We start from the raw sequence: 19,732 nt of genomic DNA, 5'->3' as shown, positions 1-19,732 counted from the left end.
ATCCAGAGCGACTTACAGGAGCAATTAGAGTTAAGTGCTTTGCTCAAGGGCCCGGCGACAGTATATTTCACCTAGTCGGCTCCGGGATTCAAACCAGCGACCTTTCGGTGACTGGCCCAACGCTCTTAACCGCTAGGTTACCTGCCGCCCCACACCCGCTATATGCACACTCAATGACATAAAATACCCATGCAAGGACTTTAGGTTATGATGCAGTTGTTAACATACAGTGGGGGAAAAAAGTATTTGATCCCCTGCTGATTTTGTACGTTTGCCCACTGACAAAGAAAGGATCAGTCTATAATTTTAATGGTAGGTTCATTTGAACAGTGAGAGACAGAATAACAACAAAAATATCCAGAAAAACGCATGTCAAAAATGTTATAAATTGATTTGCATTTTAATGAGGGAAATAAGTATTTGACCCCCTCTCAATCAGAAAGATTTCTGGCTACCAGGTGTCTTTTATATAGGTAACGAGCTGAGATTAGGAGCACACTCTTAAAGGGAGTGCTCCTAATCTCAGCTTGTTACCTGTATAAAAGACACCTGTCCACAGAAGCAATCAATCAATCAGATTCCAAACTCTCCACCATGGCCAAGACCAAAGAGCTCTCCAATGATGTCAGGGACAAGATTGTAGACCTACACAAGGCTGGAATGGGCAACAAGACCATCGCCAAGCAGCTTGGAGAGAAGGTGACAACAGTTGGTGCGATTATTCGCAAATGGAAGAAACACAAAAGAACTGTCAATATCCCTCGGCCTGGGGCTCCTTGCAAGATCTCACCTCGTGGAGTTGCAATGATCATGAGAACGGTGAGGAATCAGCCCAGAACTACACGGGAGGATCTTGTCATTGATCTCAAGGCAGCTGGGACCATAGTCACCAAGAGAACAATTAGTAACACACTACGCCATGAAGGACTGAAATCCTGCAGCGCCCGCAAGGTCCCCCTGCTCAAGAAAGCACATATACATGCCCGTCTGACGTTTGCCAATGAACATCTGAATGACTCAGAGGACAATTTGGGAAAGTGCTGTGGTCAGATGAGACCAAAATGGAGCTCTTTGACATCAACTCAACTCGCTGTGTTTGGAGGAGGAGGAATACTGCCTATGACCCCAAGAACACCATGTCCACCGTCAAACATGGAGGTGGAAACATTATGCTTTGGGGGTGTTTTTCTGCTAAGGGGACAGGACAACTTCACCGCATCAAAGGGACGATGGAAGGGGCCATGTACCGTCAAATCTTGGGTGAGAACCTCCTTCCCTCAGCCAGGGCATTGAAAATGGGTCGTGGATGGGTATTCCAGCATGACAATGACCCAAAACACACGGCCAAGGCAACAAAGGAGTGGCTCAAGAAGAAGCACATTAAGGTCCTGGAGTGGCCTAGCCAGTCTCCAGACCTTAATCCCATAGAAAATCTGTGGAGGGAGTTGAAGGTTCGAGTTGCCAAACGTCAGCCTCGAAACCTTAATGACTTGGAGAAGATCTGCAAAGAGGAGTGGGACAAAATCCCTCCTGAGATGTGTGCAAACCTGGTGGCCAACTACAAGAAACGTCTGACCTCTGTGATTGCCAACAAGGGTTTTGCCACCAAGTACTAAGTCATGTTTTGCAGAGGGGTCAAATACTTATTTCCCTCATTAAAATGCAAATCATTTTATAACATTTTTGACATGTGTTTTTCTGGATTTTTTTGTTGTTATTCTGTCTCTCACTGTTCAAATAAACCTACTATTAAAATTATAGACTGATCATTTATTTGTAAGTGGGCAAACGTACCAAATCAGCAGGGGATCAAATACTTTTTTCCCCCACTGTACATGTGTACTGTATGGTGTATGCAGGTGTCTGAAACAGCCATCTTTATGGGGCCAAGCGTTAAACACCACAACTGGCATTCCAACACCTGTGGACAGATACAGATAAGACTGATGCCTACAGTTTCAACCTGGGTTACACTGGAGAATCCATCTGGGTGAGTGATGGTGAGGAGCTGATCTTAATAATAATAATAATGATGATGATGATGAAGACAAAGAGGGATAAGAACTGGATGAGGAGGAGGAAGAGGGGCCCTGGTGTCAGACCTACATTAGCAGCTAGCCTGTAGCTCTGCAGAGCAGGGGTCCTGGCATTAACGAGGATGACGGAGAAGGAGTCCATGTGAGCTGATGAAGAAGAGGGTGAGCAAGAGGAAGATGATCCCTGGTGTGGGACCTGCATTAGCAGCCAACCGGTAGCTCCACTCGGCAGGGGGCCTGACATTAACACGGCTGGGCAGCTGTGAAAGAGCCCTGTTTGAGGTGTGAAGAGTGTCTCTCACAGGAGATTAACGTTTTAACGTCCTCACTTCCCCCCGTCCCTCCCGCCCACCTCACAACCACAACGCTCCCTCTCCAGAATCCCCCAGAAAAAAAAAATAGTTTCTCCACCGGATGAAAAGCTTTGACCTTTTATCAGCTGCAGAAAATGCATTAGCCACCTCATAATCCAATTTATAGCACCATGCAAAGTCTGGGTCTGCATGGTGGATTTAGAGGGAAATGAGCAGATAAAAACACCTTGTCACAGTACAGTATGTGTTTCTGCCTCTACAGGTGATGCTCTATGGGTTGTGGCTGGTTCTTTCTCTCTCTCTCTCTCGCTCTCTCTCTCTCTCTCTCTCTCTCTCTCTCTCTCTGTGTTTTGCAGGTCCCTCTGGAGCTGCAGACATCTTCAAGGGCTTTCTACCACAAAGCCCGCCACATCTTACTTCAGACCAGCCCCGTCTTTCTCTTCCTCTTCGTCTCTCCATCTCTCCGCCTCTCTCACCCCGGCTTTAAGGGGCTTAGAGACTGTATCCCGTAATGGGAGTAGCAGTCAATCAAATCAGTGCGTCAAAAGGTGACGCTTTGTTTCACGCTCCTCTCTCCCTAAATCCCATGGAGCCTGGCACCTGTCAGGTTGTCGCTCGAAAAGAAGCAGCCGACTCCAACTACCTAAAAACCCAGGGGTCCTTGGTGGGTGGATTGAGCTAGGGCTGACTTGTCAGCTGCCTGTCTAAAAAAAGAGGTCATGTCTCCAGATACACAGGAACTAAAAAAACACACAAAAAACTGTTTATATAGCTAGCTATATATCGTCTGCGCAGGTAAGTGAAAGAGAGCTCACCTTCCCATGATGAATCTGGTATCACTCTCTAGCAATACACTTCCAAAGTTGAGAAAGACTATCATCCAGCTTTTACAAAGGCAATAATTACCATAGCCTAATAAAGACCCGAACTGTATAAGAAAAAAAAAGACTTCCATTTCAATTGGTGCCCTTCAGTTTTACAGAGCCTGACAGTGTTGTCAAAACACCTGTCATTTAGCCAGGCCCAATAACACATGGGTCGGTTATAAACAGCCAAATGAGCTCCGTTGTACTGCCGTCCCCTGAAGTGACAGTAAAATGTGATACAGCGTGACATTCAGGATTCAAAGCGTCACGGCTTGGCTCCCCGTATCTCCCAGGGTCTATAAACCTCATGTCTGACTCAGTCTGGCTTTACCGTTACACTGACCTTCCTATTAGGGCACTATTAAAGCCAGGATGTATTATAGAGCACGCATACACGCGCGCACACACTCAGCCCATGTAAAACAAAGTAGAGACCTTATGGGTCTAGTGCCTCTGGCCTTCGATGCTGCGTTGTGGTTCACACAGACAAATACAGTGTTACTGTGTGTCTGCTCTGCTCCAGAGACCAGCCACAAGCCTGTCCAACTGAACAGCAAACACATTGGAGTTATTGAGAAACTGTTAGTGGGGAGACATCTGGTGATTACCATGTGACCTCTGCTGTAGTGTACTGTTACTATCTATGAATCAGGAGAATACAACTAGTTCAGTGTGAGTGGTACTGTGAAGTTGCGCTCTGTCTCCAGCATGCTAATGATTATCAGATGAATAGCCTTAACATGGCAGCAATAAGATATAGAGAGAAATATAACCTAATGTCAGTCTCTCCAGGTTTAGAGGGTCGCTTTCCAAGACTGTACCAGTATTATATACGTTTTTTGGCATCTTATGTCCTGTGTGCCGCATGCGTGTTTGCATTTATGTTATTACAAAGGCATGAATTTGTATTCAGTCATCCATGACGGGCTAAAATCTGCTGGTCAGTCAAAGAAGGAGCAGGCATTTGGATAAATAACCTTGGCATGCGTGTGCATCAGCACATCCAGTGATATCTTTATTTCATGTTGAATATACATGCACTTGATTTATTTATTGCCTCAGCATTAAAGCCGCAACATGGCCCTTTGATTTAAGTTTGTCGCCGTGAGAAGCCACCAACAGAAGCGTGTGTAATTGTACCCAAACCAAGGTTAAATGCCTAGTTGTCCTTGTCATTCATTCTGGTGACTGAGCACAGAAGCAGTTCCTCTCCCTGGACGAACCTTATCCACTTCCTGACATGTGACCTTCAAACAGGAAGTTCATTCTCCCTGTCATCTCTTCAAAGATGACAATATTTTCCTTTTGGCAAAATAAAACTTCAGCAGAGGGGAATGTTTTTCTAACCTTTATGGAAATTAGCACCTCAAAACGTATTTAAAACTGTACTTCAAAATGCCACTTAGCCCACTTTATATTTCAGTAACAGTAAAATCCAATTTGAAATTCTTCGGTGTTCCTTCTTTGTATTTGAGTCTATGAAAGTTCCATTAACTTTAATTTAAAAATGCAAATGACTGTTTATGTTTGTTTTGACAAGGAAAATGACGCCAGTCTTGAATGTGAATGTATTTGCTGTAGTCGTATAAATACTGAGCCTTTGAGCTAAGTAAAAATGAACGCATATTATTAATCTCGCAGGCACACAGACAAATATTACAGACATTCCACTGAGGCTGGCATACACGAGATATGCAAATCAGCCAGAGGTGCAAAACCAAAAACTCCACCTCTAACATAGGGTGCATATTTAATATCAAATCCAAACAATGCAACGATAGCAGCTACAGACAGAATTCTGGTACCTATTTTGACTTATGAATATTTCAGACTCAGACACCCAGTCTCCATTCTGAAAAGTACTTATGTTTCAGCTTTAATCTCACTATACTAAAATAAGCCTATATGAATGTTGTTATCTGCATCAAACATGACCTTATGAAACAAGAGGCCCCAAATAAGAGAGAACTTTAAAAGAACGTCTCAACTCCAGAGAGATCTACCGTCTGGCGAGCTTCTACCAGGGCTAATGTATTCATGCTACTATGCAAGCGACATCTCACCAATTTGTACAAGGAGGGAAGAAACATTACAGTGTTCCTGTGAAACATGGAGCGCTACCACACACACACACACACACACACACACACACACACACACACACACACACACACACACACACACACACACACACACACACACACACACACACACACACACACAAAGCACTTCCAAACAGCGAAATCAAGATTTGGCAAAGTCTGAGTAATGACAAGCAGCCATTTAGCTAGTGTACTGGAGAAAATCAGAGAGAGAGAGAGAGAGAGAGCGAGAGAGAGAGAGAGAGAGAGAGAGAGAGAGAAAGGGAGCGAGAGAGAGAGAGAAAGGGAGAGAGAGAGAGAGAGAGAAATGGAGAGTGAGAGAGAAAGAGAGAGGGGGGTAATCGTGCATCTACTTGTGCATCGCTAACTCTTGTTTTCTCTGACAGAGAATTTGCAGTAAGCTGAAACATTTCTATAAATAGGTCTAAGTGTCACTGAGGAAAATGAATTGGATCATCACCATGAAGCCACCAGGAGCTACTCCAGCGGTCTGGTAATCACACATCACAGGGGGATGACAAGATACTCAGAAACTCTTAGTAGAACAATGACAGTTTCAAAATGTCATTTTATTATCAAAACCAACACCATTCATTGAATGCCATCGTCAAGAAACAAGTATCACGAAGACCAAAAATATTCGATTTATGCTAAGAGTTGTAGTATTGTTGAGTATGTTAAGATTTGTTTTCCAGCCAACCATAAGTCTTATCAATACGGTCACAGTCAGTGTCAGGATTGGTGCTGTTTCACTGGCCACTATGAGACAACAATATCCTCAGGAAACATATGCTACCATCTACCCACACTGACCTTCAAATCAGACATATGGACTGATGGCCTTTCCTAAGCCCAGAAAGTATTGGAACATGGATTTAGCAGGTTAATGGAGTGGTGGATAACCTTGTCATATCTACTGGGCTGTCATAGTATGGCAGTAGGGAATGATTTCTCATTGGTAGTATCTACACAGACACATTCACAGACGCGCTAGCCCACGCACACATGCTCACACACACGCACAAGCACACACACACTCCTACTGGGACAATCTCCCTCCCTAGATCTGAAAGTAGTAGCCAAAAGTGGTCCCCGAAAATTGTGTCTACGTCACACATGTGCAGATAAACCACATGACCAAAAGTACATGGACACCACTATTCTGGGAAAGCTTTCCACTAGATGTTGGAACATTGCTCCGGGGACTTGCTTCCATTCAGCCACTAGAGCATTACTGAGGTCGAGCACTGATGTTGAGCGATTAGGCCTGGCACGCAGTTGGCATTCCAATTCATCCCAAAGGTGTTCGATGGGGTTGAGGTCAGGGCTCTGTGCAGGCCAGTCAAGTTCTTCCACACCAATCTCGACAAACCATTTCTGTATGGACCTTGCTTTGCTCATGGGGGCATTGTCATGCTGAAACAGGAAAGGGCCTTCCCCAAACTGTTGCCACAAAGTTGGAAGCACAGAATCGTCTAAAATGTAATTGTATGCTGTAACATTTAGATTTCCATTCACTGGAACTAAGGGGCCTAGCCCGAACCATGAAAAACAACCCCAGACCATTGTTCCTCCTCCATCAAACTTTACAGTTGGCACTATGCATTCGGGCAGGTAGCGTTTTCCTGTCATCCACCAAACCCAGATTTGTCTGTCGGACTGCCAGATGGTGAAGCGTGATTCATCACTCCAGTTAACGCATTTCCACTGCTCCAGAGTCCAATGGCGGTGAGCTTTACACCTCTCCAGTCGACGATTGGCATTGCACATGGTGATCTTAGGCTTGTGTGTGGCTGCTTGGCCATAGAAACCCACTTCATGCAGCTCCCGACGAACAGTTCTTGTGCTGACGTTGCTTCCAGAGGCAGTTTGGAACTCGGTAGTGAGTGTTACAACCGAGGACTGACTATTTTTTACGTGCTACGCGCTTCAGCACTCGGCGGTCTTGTCCTGTGTGGCCTACTACTTCGCGGCTGAGCCGTTGTTGCTCCTAGATGTTTCCACTTAATAACAGCCCTTAAAGCTGACCGGGGAAGCTCTAGCAGGGCAGAAATTTCACGAACTGACTTGTTGGAAACGTGACATCCTATGACGGTGCCACGTTGTAAGTCACTGAGCTCTTCAGTAAGACCGTTCTACTGCCAATGTTTGTCTATGGAGATTGCATGGCTGTGTGCCCGATTTTAGACATCTGTCAGTAATGTGGCTGAAATAGCCGAATCCACTCATTTGAAGGGGAGTCCACATACTTTTGTATATATAGTGTATGTGCACCACGTCATTGCTCTCTCTTTGCTGTGCCCACTGAGCCGTTGGGCCTGCACTGTAACCTCATTGGATAACTCTGGGCAGGCCTCTGGCAAGCTGTCACTCAAATGTGAGGGGCTGAACTAAGAATTGTCTAGAACTGGAATTGTAAGGGAGATGGTCCACGTGGGGAGAAATTTAGGGAAAATGGCACAGCACAGCTACAAGAGAACAACTCGGGATTTGGTGGCTAATTGAGGAGAGACAGTAATTCTTCATGTATGAACTACACACTGATATATCCAGCCCAAAGAGGGAGGTTAAAAAATACTTTCTTAGTCGCCAAAGTACCGGAGCATGTCTTAAATAACAGATTGTAGACAGCGGTGAGAAATGCAACTGAGAACTTTGGTCCCTCGACATGACATACTTTTTGCCATATTTATGAAACTTGTGTTTGTGATAAATATTTGCCTTCCTTCCTTTTTTTGTTTTGGGAAACTAAAGCAGTTCCCATCATAAGCTAATGGGGAACTGAAAACACATCATTTTTGCCAAACCAAAAGACTCCCAGCATTGGATGCTTTTAACAGATCACTGGCAATGTATCAGTAATACAATGGCTGTGTCCCAAATGGCACGCTATTCCCTGAACTGTATACTGCCCTGGTCAAAAGTAGTGCACTATGAAGGGAATAGGGTTCATTTGTAACAAACCAATGTACTACCGACCAAAGCCAGAGTAAAAAAAAAAAAAACTCAAAAAGCCCAAGCACATACAAGCATAGCAAAATCTTCAAAATAGCTCTTCAGAATACCAATGCCTTCCTCACACTAATTAACATAGCTAAACAATGTAATAATACCAAGCTGTATTTTTTATCACATCATATATTCCTGTTGACTCCTGGGTTTATAGATGACCTTCTCCCTTATTGGCCAGAGAAGCTTTACTGACAGTGGTGTGTGTGTGTGTGTGTGTGTGTGTGTGTGTGTGTGTGTGTGTGTGTGTGTGTGTGTGTGTGTGTGTGTGTGTGTGTGTGTGTGTGTGTGTGTGTGCGTGCGTGCGTGCATGCGTGTGTGTGTGCGTGCATTGACAGTGATGCAGAGCGCCTCCAGACAAGGAATGTGGAAGCAGGGGAGGATTAGACATGACCCTGGACAATAAAAGTGAGCGTTGTTCTGATATTACATTTTTCACACCCTGAGAACAGAATTATTGACGGATTTGCCCCCGCTGTAAGAATCCACCATCTACCTGGGTCTCGCAGTGCCTAAGGGACACAGTGTAAAAACCTGCCTGTGGTATTCTTGCACAGTATGTGTGACATGTGTGACAAATAAAACAATTTGAAAAAGAGAAAGAAATACACCCCCCCATCTTTAATAAATGAGGTTTAAATGGAAGACCGTGGTTGTGTGTCTGGCTGTGTGCATTGTAGATGAGCCAGATGGTGATGGGGGCGCTGGTGGTCTGTGCTTTTGATGGTGTTGTTGATTTTAGGTGTTGGTGCTATTTTTTATGGTGTTGTTGGTTTTGGGTGGTGGTGGTTGATGGTATTGTTGGTTTTAGGTGGTGGTGGTGTTGATAGTGTTGTTGGTTTTGGGTGGTGGTGTTGATGGTGTTGTTGGTTTTAGGTGGTGGTGGTGGTGGTGTTGTTGATGGTGTTGTTGGTTTTGGGTGGTGGTGTTGATGGTATTGTTGGTTTTAGGTGGTGGTGGTGTTGATAGTGTTGTTGGTTTTGGGTGGTGGTGTTGATGGTATTGTTGGTTTTAGGTGGTGGTGGTGTTGATAGTGTTGTTGGTTTTGGGTGGTGGTGTTGATAGTGTTGTTGGTTTTAGGTGGTGGTGGTGGTGGTGGTGTTGTTGATGTTGTTGTTGGTTTTGGGTGGTGGTGTTGATGGTATTGTTGGTTTTAGGTGGTGGTGGTGTTGATAGTGTTGTTGGTTTTGGGTGGTGGTGGTGTTGTTGATGGTGTTGTTGGTTTTAGGTGGTGGTGGTGTTGATAGTGTTGTTGGTTTTGGGTGGTGGTGGTGGTGGTGTTGATGGTGTTGTTGGTTTTGGGTGGTGGTGGTGTTGTTGATGGTGTTGATGGTGTTGTTGGTTTTGGGTGGTGGTGTTGATGGTATTGTTGGTTTTAGGTGGTGGTGGTGTTGATAGTGTTGTTGGTTTTGGGTGGTGGTGGTGTTGTTGATGGTGTTGTTGGTTTTGGGTGGTGGTGTTGATGGTGTTGTTGGTTTTGGGTGGTGGTGGTGTTGTTGATGGTGTTGTTGGTTTTGGGTGGTGGTGTTGATGGTGTTGTTGGTTTTAGGTGGTGGTGGTGTTGTTGATAGTGTTGTTGGTTTTGGGTGGTGGTGGTGTTGTTGATGGTGTTGTTGGTTTTAGGTGGTGGTGGTGTTGATGGTATTGTTGGTTTTAGGTGGTGGTGGTGTTGATGGTATTGTTGGTTTTAGGTGGTGGTGGTGTTGATAGTGTTGTTGGTTTTGGGTGGTGGTGGTGTTGATGGTATTGTTGGTTTTAGGTGGTGGTGGTGTTGATAGTGTTGTTGGTTTTGGGTGGTGGTGGTGTTGTTGATGGTGTTGTTGGTTTTGGGTGGTGGTGTTGATGGTATTGTTGGTTTTAGGTGGTGGTGGTGTTGATGGTGTTGTTGGTTTTGGGTGGTGGTGGTGTTGTTGATGGTGTTGTTGGTTTTGGGTGGTGGTGTTGATGGTATTGTTGGTTTTAGGTGGTGGTGGTGTTGATGGTGTTGTTGGTTTTGGGTGGTGGTGGTGTTGTTGATGGTGTTGTTGGTTTTGGGTGGTGTTGTTGATGGTATTGTTGGTTTTGGGTGGTGTTGTTGATGGTGTTGTTGGTTTTAGGTGGTGGTGGTGTTGATGGTGTTGTTGGTTTTGGGTGGTGGTGGTGTTGTTGATGGTGTTGTTGGTTTTGGGTGGTGGTGGTGGTGGTGTTGATAGTGTTGTTGGTTTTGGGTGGTGGTGGTGTTGTTGATGGTGTTGTTGGTTTTGGGTGGTGGTGGTGGTGGTGTTGATAGTGTTGTTGGTTTTGGGTGGTGGTGGTGTTGTTGATGGTGTTGTTGGTTTTGGGTGGTGGTGGTGGTGGTGTTGATAGTGTTGTTGGTTTTGGGTGGTGGTGGTGTTGTTGATGGTGTTGTTGGTTTTGGGTGGTGGTGTTGATGGTATTGTTGGTTTTAGGTGGTGGTGGTGTTGATGGTATTGTTGGTTTTAGGTGGTGGTGGTGTTGATAGTGTTGTTGGTTTTGGGTGGTGGTGGTGGTGTTGATGGTGTTGTTGGTTTTGGGTGGTGGTGTTGATGGTATTGTTGGTTTTAGGTGGTGGTGGTGTTGATAGTGTTGTTGGTTTTGGGTGGTGGTGTTGATGGTATTGTTGGTTTTAGGTGGTGGTGTTGTTGATGGTGTTGTTGGTTTTGGGTGGTGGTGGTTGTGGTGTTGATGGTGTTGTTGGTTTTGGGTGGTGGTGTTGATGGTATTGTTGGTTTTAGGTGGTGGTGGTGTTGATGGTATTGTTGGTTTTAGGTGGTGGTGGTGTTGATAGTGTTGTTGGTTTTGGGTGGTGGTGGTGTTGATGGTATTGTTGGTTTTAGGTGGTGGTGGTGTTGATGGTATTGTTGGTTTTAGGTGGTGGTGGTGTTGATGGTGTTGTTGGTTTTGGGTGGTGTTGTTGATGGTATTGTTGGTTTTAGGTGGTGGTGGTGTTGATAGTGTTGTTGGTTTTGGGTGGTGGTGGTGTTGTTGATGGTGTTGTTGGTTTTGGGTGGTGGTGGTGTTGTTGTTGATGGTGTTGTTGGTGTTGTAGGAGATGGAGGTGAGGTGTTGCTGTAGTTGATGATGCTGTTAGTTGCTGACTGTTTTTGGAGTTGCTGGTGTAGGTGGTGGGTAGCGGTGCCCCCTACCTGTCAGCTGAGGGAGGGTGTCCGTTGCGAGGCTTGTTGACCTGGGCATACAGGGCTTCCAGGTCGGGCTGGTCTGGACCGCTGTCCTGGGGGGGCTGGGGCCCTTGGAGGGGCTCCTGTCTGCTGTCTTCGGATGACCCGTCCAGGGAGCCGATGCCCGCGTAGGGGTGCTCCTCGTCCTCGTTGGAGCTAAACGTGCAGTTCAGATTGGGGTTGATGTCCAGGATCTCAGCGTACTCCCTCTCCCTCGCCACCGACGCTTGACGTTCACGGAACTCCCTCGTCTTCGCCTGGATCCTGGAGAGGAGGGACGGAGAGAGGCAGGGAGGGAGGGGGGGTGGAGAGAGGCAGGGAGGGAGGGGGGGTGGAGAGAGGCAGGGAGGGAGGGGGGGTGGAGAGAGGCAGGCAGGGAGAGAGAGAGATGGGGAGAGAGAGAGAGAGAGAGAGAGATGGGAGAGAGAGAGAGAGAGAGAGAGAGAGACAGAGAAAGAGATGCGGGAGAGAGAGAGAGAAGGGGAGATGGGGGAGAGGGAGAGAGATGGGGAGAGAGAGAGAGAGAGAGAGAGAGAGAGAGAGAGAGAGAGAGAGAGAGAGAGAGGAAAAGGTCAGCAGTGCTATAACTCAATATTTCATACTGTTATTTAGGGAATAAAACACATGAAAGCCATTGTGAGGATGCCTGAAAAGAGGGTTTGTTTTTGAAACGGGGCATTTGAGGGGTTGGTATCGGCTGGGGGAAATAGGGAAAGGTTAGGGAGCTTCTAGAGGAGTCTTAAAGGACTGCATCCCAAATGGAACCCCATTCCCTATATGGTGAACTACTTTTGACCAGAGCCCTAAGGGCCCTGTTCGACAGTAATACACTATGTAGGGTGATAGGGTGCCATTTGGGATGAAACCCAAGATAGTCTGTTGGTTTCATAGTGTCTGCAGACACTACACATTGCAGCCTTTTCAAATTCACTTAGAGATATATCATTTCCTTCATAGACAGACTTACAACAACATTCCTACTTTTAAGTCTATCTACCTCCCACATCTATCGCAGGGCTCTTCATCTCATTGGGCTATTCCTAACATCTTTAGCCTGTTTTTCTTTCCCCCAGAAAAGAGAAGATAAGTCTAATGGAGGACAGACAGCACGCTGAGTTATTCAGATGTGTGGCCGGTGGAGAACTGCGAGGCATCCCAAATGGCACCCTATTCCCTATGCAGTCCACTACGTTTGACCAGGGCCCAAAGCGCTCTATGTAGGGAATAGGGAACCATTTGGGACACAGACGTGGAGTGGCCATCCAGACCATGGTTGGCAGGGGATCTTCCTGAGGAGAGTGTATAGATCCCTCCCCTGGGTCCTCTAACCAGAGAGAAAACAATCCGTCTCTGATCTCTCCTCCAACTCCTCTTCCACCCGGACCCTGTTCTCTTCTTCCTCCCCCGCCCCAGCTCCCTGGGACCTCTTCCCCCTTTCCTTCCACACAACAGGGCCTTTCAGGGCCTTTCCTGCCTCATACAGTTGACCTGGACTATGAATGCCTGTCTCTCCTTCCACGGAAAACAAGACCCAGGCTTACAGGGGGGAGTGAGGGGTGAAAGGTGATCTGGAGCTGTGGGAATGGGGGACTGGGACAGGGGTAACAGGGGAGCGGTGGTGAGGACAGAGGGATGAACCCCTGCTGGTGTCCCTGCATGCCAGCACTGCAGCAGCCACCAGCCTGGGTAGTAGATCCAGATGCTGTGTCCTACCAGAGGGGACGCACACACTTATGTACCAGTATACGCACACACACACACACACACACACACACACACACACACACACACACACACACACACACACACACACACACACACACACACACACACACACACACACACACACACACGTAATAACATGCAGGTACAAGTATGCACACACGCACGTACAGTAGGCACACGCACGTACTGTACGAACACGCATGCACGTGAACACACACACACACATCCCCACCCACACACCACAATTCATCCCAACACTCTCCCAGGCTCTACGTGGGGGTCATCTCACCTCCCAGTCTGTGGGATATTCCCTATTTCCCCCATGACCTCAGGTCATAGCTAACCTCTGACCCCCATCGGCTATCCTTCACAGATGATTGACAGCATTGCCGTGGTAACAAGGCTGGAATCAGTGAGTTCTCATGGGTCTGTATATTGTCTATTATAATAACAGTATAATCACATTCCAAACAATGACTATTTATCTATGTCACAATAACCTAATTCCAAAAGGATTGGCTCGTTTATTTTTAGTCATGGAAATCCCATTTTCTCAGAATGATCAGAAGGATTAGATTTTGATGGTATTGTGCTCACATGATGTTTCGTGTCCCATGTCATTTATACACTCCTCAGGCTTGTCCACGATGTGTATTTGTATTTGTCTAAATAATATACATTTATTACATAAATCCCATCCCTTCAGTGCAGTCTCTGCTGTGTCCAAAATGACACCCTATTCCCTATGGGCCCTGGCCAAAAGTAGTGCACTACATATGGAATAGGGTGCTATTTGGGAGACAGACTCTTATTGTACAGCACACACAACCTTGTGGGTGTCAGAAACAGAGTGATATAGATTAGTTCCCGCCACAGCAGTCTCATCTCATCTCGGCACCTGCCCAAACTGATGTCACACCCCTGCCAGTAAGACCAGACAATGATGTTATGACAGGTTTTTACAGAAACCCAGTGGGAATTCAAGGCTTTAGGCTCTTCACCGACTAATCAAATTCATAAAAATACAATATCAGTGTTCAAATGGGATAATGGGTGGAGCGGCAAGACTGGCGACATTAGACTGCATGGCGCAGACAGACAGTACAGATAGACAGTACAGATAGACAGTACAGATAGACAGTACAGATAGGACAGACAGACAGACAGACAGACAGACAGACAGACAGACAGACAGACAGACAGACAGACAGACAGACAGACAGACAGACAGACAGACAGACAGACAGACAGACAGACAGACAGACAGACAGACAGACAGACAGACAGACAGACAGACAGACAGACCAGATAAACAGGACAGACCGAACAGGACAGACAGACCAGATAAACAGGACAGACCGAACAGGACAGACCGGACAGATAGACAGGACAGACAGACCGAACACGACAGACCGGACAGATAGACAGGACAGACGGGACAGATTGACAGGACAGATTGACAGGACAGACAGACATGACAAATAGACAGGACAGACCGACAGACACAGACAGGACAGAGAGAGAGAGAGAGAGAAATAGAAGAGCTTCACCCTCAGATCAGATGGCTTAGCACCTCTAGCTGAGGGCCAACCAACAGCAGCCAGATTGCCTACAATGCCAGTGTAACATGACAGTCATCACACATGCTGACCAACTCACGACCAGGGTTCCATGGCACATTTCCCCCCTATCCGAACCCCTGTGCCATGTGGTGGGTAGGCCCCATTTACTTGCTTGGTAGGTGTAGTAGGGTAACTGCCCGCCCCCCTACCCTCCCATCGTCCAGCCTTAACTCCATTACGTAATTAATGACCCAGTGTGGTGTTGACATGAGGAATAGCTCTGCCTACACTAAGCACTCCATTACTGCATCACCCTTAATTAACTAAGCAGTGTCTCTCCTCTCTACTGTGGACTCTCTCACCTCTCCTGTCTCTATCCTTACTACTCTCACCTCTCCTCTTCTCTGTCCTTACTCTCCTCTCTTCTTAACATGTTCTCTCCTCTATTTCTCTTAGCCCAGGATGCTCTAGATAGTGTAATGGAAGGGATTATGCCAAGTCAGGAGTTTATCATTGAGATTTTGACTGACAATCTCTTAAAACACAAGCTTTCCAGAAGCTTTCTTTCCTCGATTCCAGGTAAGTGGCTTCCTTCTTCATGTGTTGTCTTCGTTGCTGTTAGAAGAGAGCTCCTTAGCATCACACAACTCACACACACACACACACACACACACACACACACACACACACACACACACACACACACACACACACACATCACAATTAAAACCACAAGCTTCCCCTCAACAGTAAACAACTCAGAAGTGAGTCACTGCATTAAGCTGAGAGAAGAATCCGCCATGTTTGTTTCATTTTCAAAGAGAAAGTTAGGAGAGAGTTGAAGTTGCAGAGAGAGCGGTGCACTACTGACAAGTCGGCTCGCCTGAGGTCCTTCTTCTGTGCTCTGAATAAATTGGAGTGTTTATCAAACAAGTCTGTGTAATTCTGGACGGATGAAGCCAATGCACCCTCCTCCGTATGTCTTTCAATGGGGGGGGGGGAGAGAGAGAGGCAGAGAGGAGGCGGCTGCTGTATTCAAACGCTCATTACCAAGTCTGCACTTCCAGAGTTCCACTTGGAGAGAGTCTGGCTGTTCAATATGCTTGGTTGCAGAGGCGGGATGAAACAGAATGCATTGCTTTCTTTAGTAACTCTTGTAGACATCTTGCATATATTTTTTCTTCCCACTTTCAAACAAATGGGTTGAGAACCCCCCCCCCACAAAAGTACAATCTTGTGTGCAAAGGACTGTGCTCCCATTAAGACTCTGATGGACAGACTCTTTAAGGTTGACACTTTATTTTACCAAATTTTATCAGGCAAACAATTGGGCACAATTAAATTCTGTAATAATCACATGTAGCTTGCTGCAGTGTATCAATTATCAAACTAATTGAGTATCAAATAATTACAAATATAATCAGGCCTGCAATCAGTTCCTTTGATCTCTCATTGAACTCAACATGTTAATGACGACAGACAGCAACACGTTACAAAAAAAATTAAATAACGAAGCTAATTATTTGGTAAAACAATTACTGTTATGAAGGGATCAGCTGAGATAATGACTAACACACATTAACTTAGTGCAGTAACAAGTTATGAAGTACCTGCTGCGTAATTACAGACACTGTAATTAGTAAGACATTAACACAAGTTTCATTTCTAATCTCATTTAACAGAGGAAAGTCGTACACTTTATGTACTCTCAATTCTCTCAATTCTAAAATAGAAACATTGTTGCTGTTGAGGCTTAATTCCCCAAAACCAGCCAGCCACACTGATGTGATGCTGAGGTCTGTAGTATTACATCAATACGGGGTCCATCTGCATTCTAAAATAAGGAAATGGAAGGCTAGTTGATCATGCAGCTCCTAGTTCCTTGAAACCCGACCAACCACACTTGCGTTGTGTGATGCTACTGTAACTGCTGACTGACAAACTGCAGAACAGGAGCAGTATACCTTGTCTTTGGTTGGCTGGCATCAGCAGGAAACCAAACAAACAGGCAGACGTGGTGGAAACAGCCAAACAGGCAATACAAGGCTTCTGGTCTGGGAGCAGGAGGAGAGTGAGATGAAGGGATGGAGGAGTGGAGGAGTGTGAGCCACTGATTAGAAGCTCAGAGGAGCCAACCAGATAAGAGAAGGGACATCATAATCTCACACCACAGTCACAGAGAGAGAAAGAAATAGTGAGAGAAATAGAGGGAGAGAGAGGGGGGGAGAAACAGAGAGACAGAGAGAGGGGGGGAAACAGAGAGAGGGGGGGAGAAGGAGGGTGAAGGAAGGGTTGCAGTTGGATACAGTTTAAGACAGAGGCAGCAGACACCAGCAGGTTGCTACTGTGAGGAGGGTTTAGACCTGGCTTCAGACAGATGCTCTGGTAAACTGACAAAACAATGAGACAATCCCAATCTCAGCACACCAGGAGGCATGAAAGGGAATAATGCATATCCTCCTCTTGGAATCTCTCTGCTTGATTGACGGCAGGCCACACAAAACCCCAGGCACTGAGAGAGAGAATCAGCGCGTTCAAAGGGATTGGCCTGAGCAAGCAATCTAGGAATCGCCTTGTATCCCAAATAACCACTCATTATAAAGATGAGTGATCCTGTACCTTACCTTGCTCAAACGGATTCCCTGAAACACACGGACTCTCTGTACTATCCAACCTGCATGGTACCAATCAAAGAGAATCATGCCAGTCCCTCAGTGTGGTGCAATCAGGTAGAGTAGCCAGCGGTTGTCCACAGGCATAAAGCCTTGTAATGGCTGTTGTGCTGAGGGCGGTGTGTTTGTGTGTGTGTGTGTGTGTGTGTGTGTGTGTGTGTGTGTGTGTGTGTGTGTGTGTGTGTGTGTGTGTGTGTCTGTGTCTGTGTGTGTGTGTGTGTGTGTGTGTGTGTGTGGCTGTGGAGGGCCTCTCCAGCTAGGTCTTAATGAAGCGCTTGATGAGGAATGGAGTCTGCTGAACAGCAACACAGGTGGCAGGCAGGCAGGCAGATGCATATCAATTGTGAGATTATAGCAAAACAAATGGTGCTGATGATGACTCTTTATCAAGTTCAGAATGGTTCATCACTGCACTGCTGGGTTCTGTACCCTGGTAGATATTTCAGCATCAGTGTTTCTACTATATCTGAGGCACTCAGATATAAACACAAGACTACAATACATGGAGGCTATTATGCAGAATAAACTTGGTCTAATAGTGTCTCTTAACACTGTAATCGAAACCATACTTTTTATAATGTTATTAAGGTCAGACTCCTAGATATGTAACACATGCCATCTGTTTTATAGTTTCCTCATAGCATTTTTTACATTTACATTTTAGTCATTTAGCAGACGCTCTTATCCAGAGGAACTTACAGTAGTGAATGCATTCATTTCATTCATTCATGCATTTTTTTTTTGTACTGGCCCCCCGTGGGAATCAAACCCACAACCCTGGCGTTGCACACACCATGCTGGCGTTGCAAACACCATGCTCTACCAACTGAGCCACAGGGAAGACTAGGGACCAGACCAGGGAAGAAGAGGGTACACAGACTACAACTAGGATATCACATTAATCCACCCTAACCTTCTCTACGTCTTCTCTTTAGGGGAGGCAGGTAGCCTAGTAATTAGAGGGGTGGCCAATAACAGAAAGGTTGCTAGATCAAATCCCTGAGCTGACAAGGTAAAAATCTGTTGTTCTGCCCCTGAACAAGGCAGTTAACCCACTGTCCCTAGGCCGTCATTGAAAATAAGAATTTGTTAGTTAAATAGAGGTAAAATATATATGGCGATCATTTATATTTAGAATCACTAAAAGCTCCGGTCAAAAAGTGTGCTTCAATTAAATCGTTGGTGTCAGCTGAGCGGTGTGTTTGGCAACGGGCCATCCCGACATCCCTGACACTTCCCCTGCTGGGCTTACTGTACGTGCGCTAGTTTTAGAAATACAGTCCCCGTTTCCCCCCTCCCTCGATCCATAATATCATAACCGCTGTGTCTAAAATAACCCAGTCTCAATGGGCCCTATATAATCAATCAGTACATTTGCCTTGAGCAAGACCCACTCTCAGTGTCAGCACACCACCTCTATCAAAATTTGCACCTCTGAGTGGCGTAACACAACCCAAAATACAGAGGTAATTGATTTTGGAGCTGTCGCCCCCCTGAACTGCCATGCTTTGAATATCAGGCTGAGCCAGCTCCCTCCTCCTCGAGACGTCAGGTTACTGTATTAATACCACAGACGATTTCCCAAAGGATTCCCAGATTCCATTTCCATTATCTGAGAGTCAATTTAGAATTTCCATTCTGGTTAAGTGATGGCATTTTGGGATGGTGAGAAGGGGAAAGGAAAGTGGCCCTGTTGTATAATGCTCCAGTGCTCTGACACTAGGGCTTAGACATGCAGAACGGAGAGGAAACAGACTAAATGGGAGAATGAGAAACGTATACAAGTCAAGATCCAGACAAATAGTGATTGGGGAGTGAGGGGAGTAAGGAAAGGAAGGGAAGGGTGAGGGCATGTTTTAGGCTTAGCCCCAGTCTGTGTCTGTGCTGTTTTATACCGGCTTTGCATGGCAGACGTTTGGGAGAGCCTCAAAGGGACAGAGGCTTTGGAAGGCTCTGGATAGGAAGGCTGTGGGTCTCTGGGGCGTGCTGGCAATGTGTTGGGCCAGCAGCCAGAGGGACAGCCAGGGCTCACAGAGCACAAGACAAGACATTCCCTGCATGTCACAGTCTAGCCTCTATGAAGACTGTCTCCAGATGTCCCATTGAATAGGAAGACCATTGTTGTGTGTGTGTGTGTGTGCGTATCCGACAGGCAGCTATCCTCACTCCCTCCCTCTCTTTCCACTGAGAGCAATATCAACTCCATTGTTTATTTTCAATTACCTTCATTACCAACAGTAGTTTGATAACCAAGTTCATTTGTCGTT

The 19,732-nt window shown here is 46.0% G+C and overlaps 1 protein-coding gene across 2 annotated transcripts in view; it reads right to left on the bottom strand.

The window, feature by feature from the left end:
- The window catches only part of LOC106578541 (partitioning defective 3 homolog), a 566,386-nt gene that overhangs the window by 124,276 nt on the left and 422,378 nt on the right, over positions 1–19,732 (bottom strand). For both annotated transcript variants that reach the window (XM_014157480.2, XM_014157481.2), the window contains one exon: positions 11,474–11,770. In XM_014157480.2, the coding sequence (XP_014012955.1) occupies positions 11,474–11,770 (297 nt within the window). The remainder of the gene's footprint in view (positions 1–11,473; positions 11,771–19,732) is intronic.

Source organism: Salmo salar, chromosome ssa19 (genome assembly GCF_905237065.1).
Source record: "Salmo salar chromosome ssa19, Ssal_v3.1, whole genome shotgun sequence".
NCBI classification, from domain to species: Eukaryota; Metazoa; Chordata; class Actinopteri; order Salmoniformes; family Salmonidae; genus Salmo; species Salmo salar.
The sequence above is the reverse complement of the archived record's forward strand: the minus strand, read 5'-3'. Positions and strand labels throughout refer to the sequence as shown.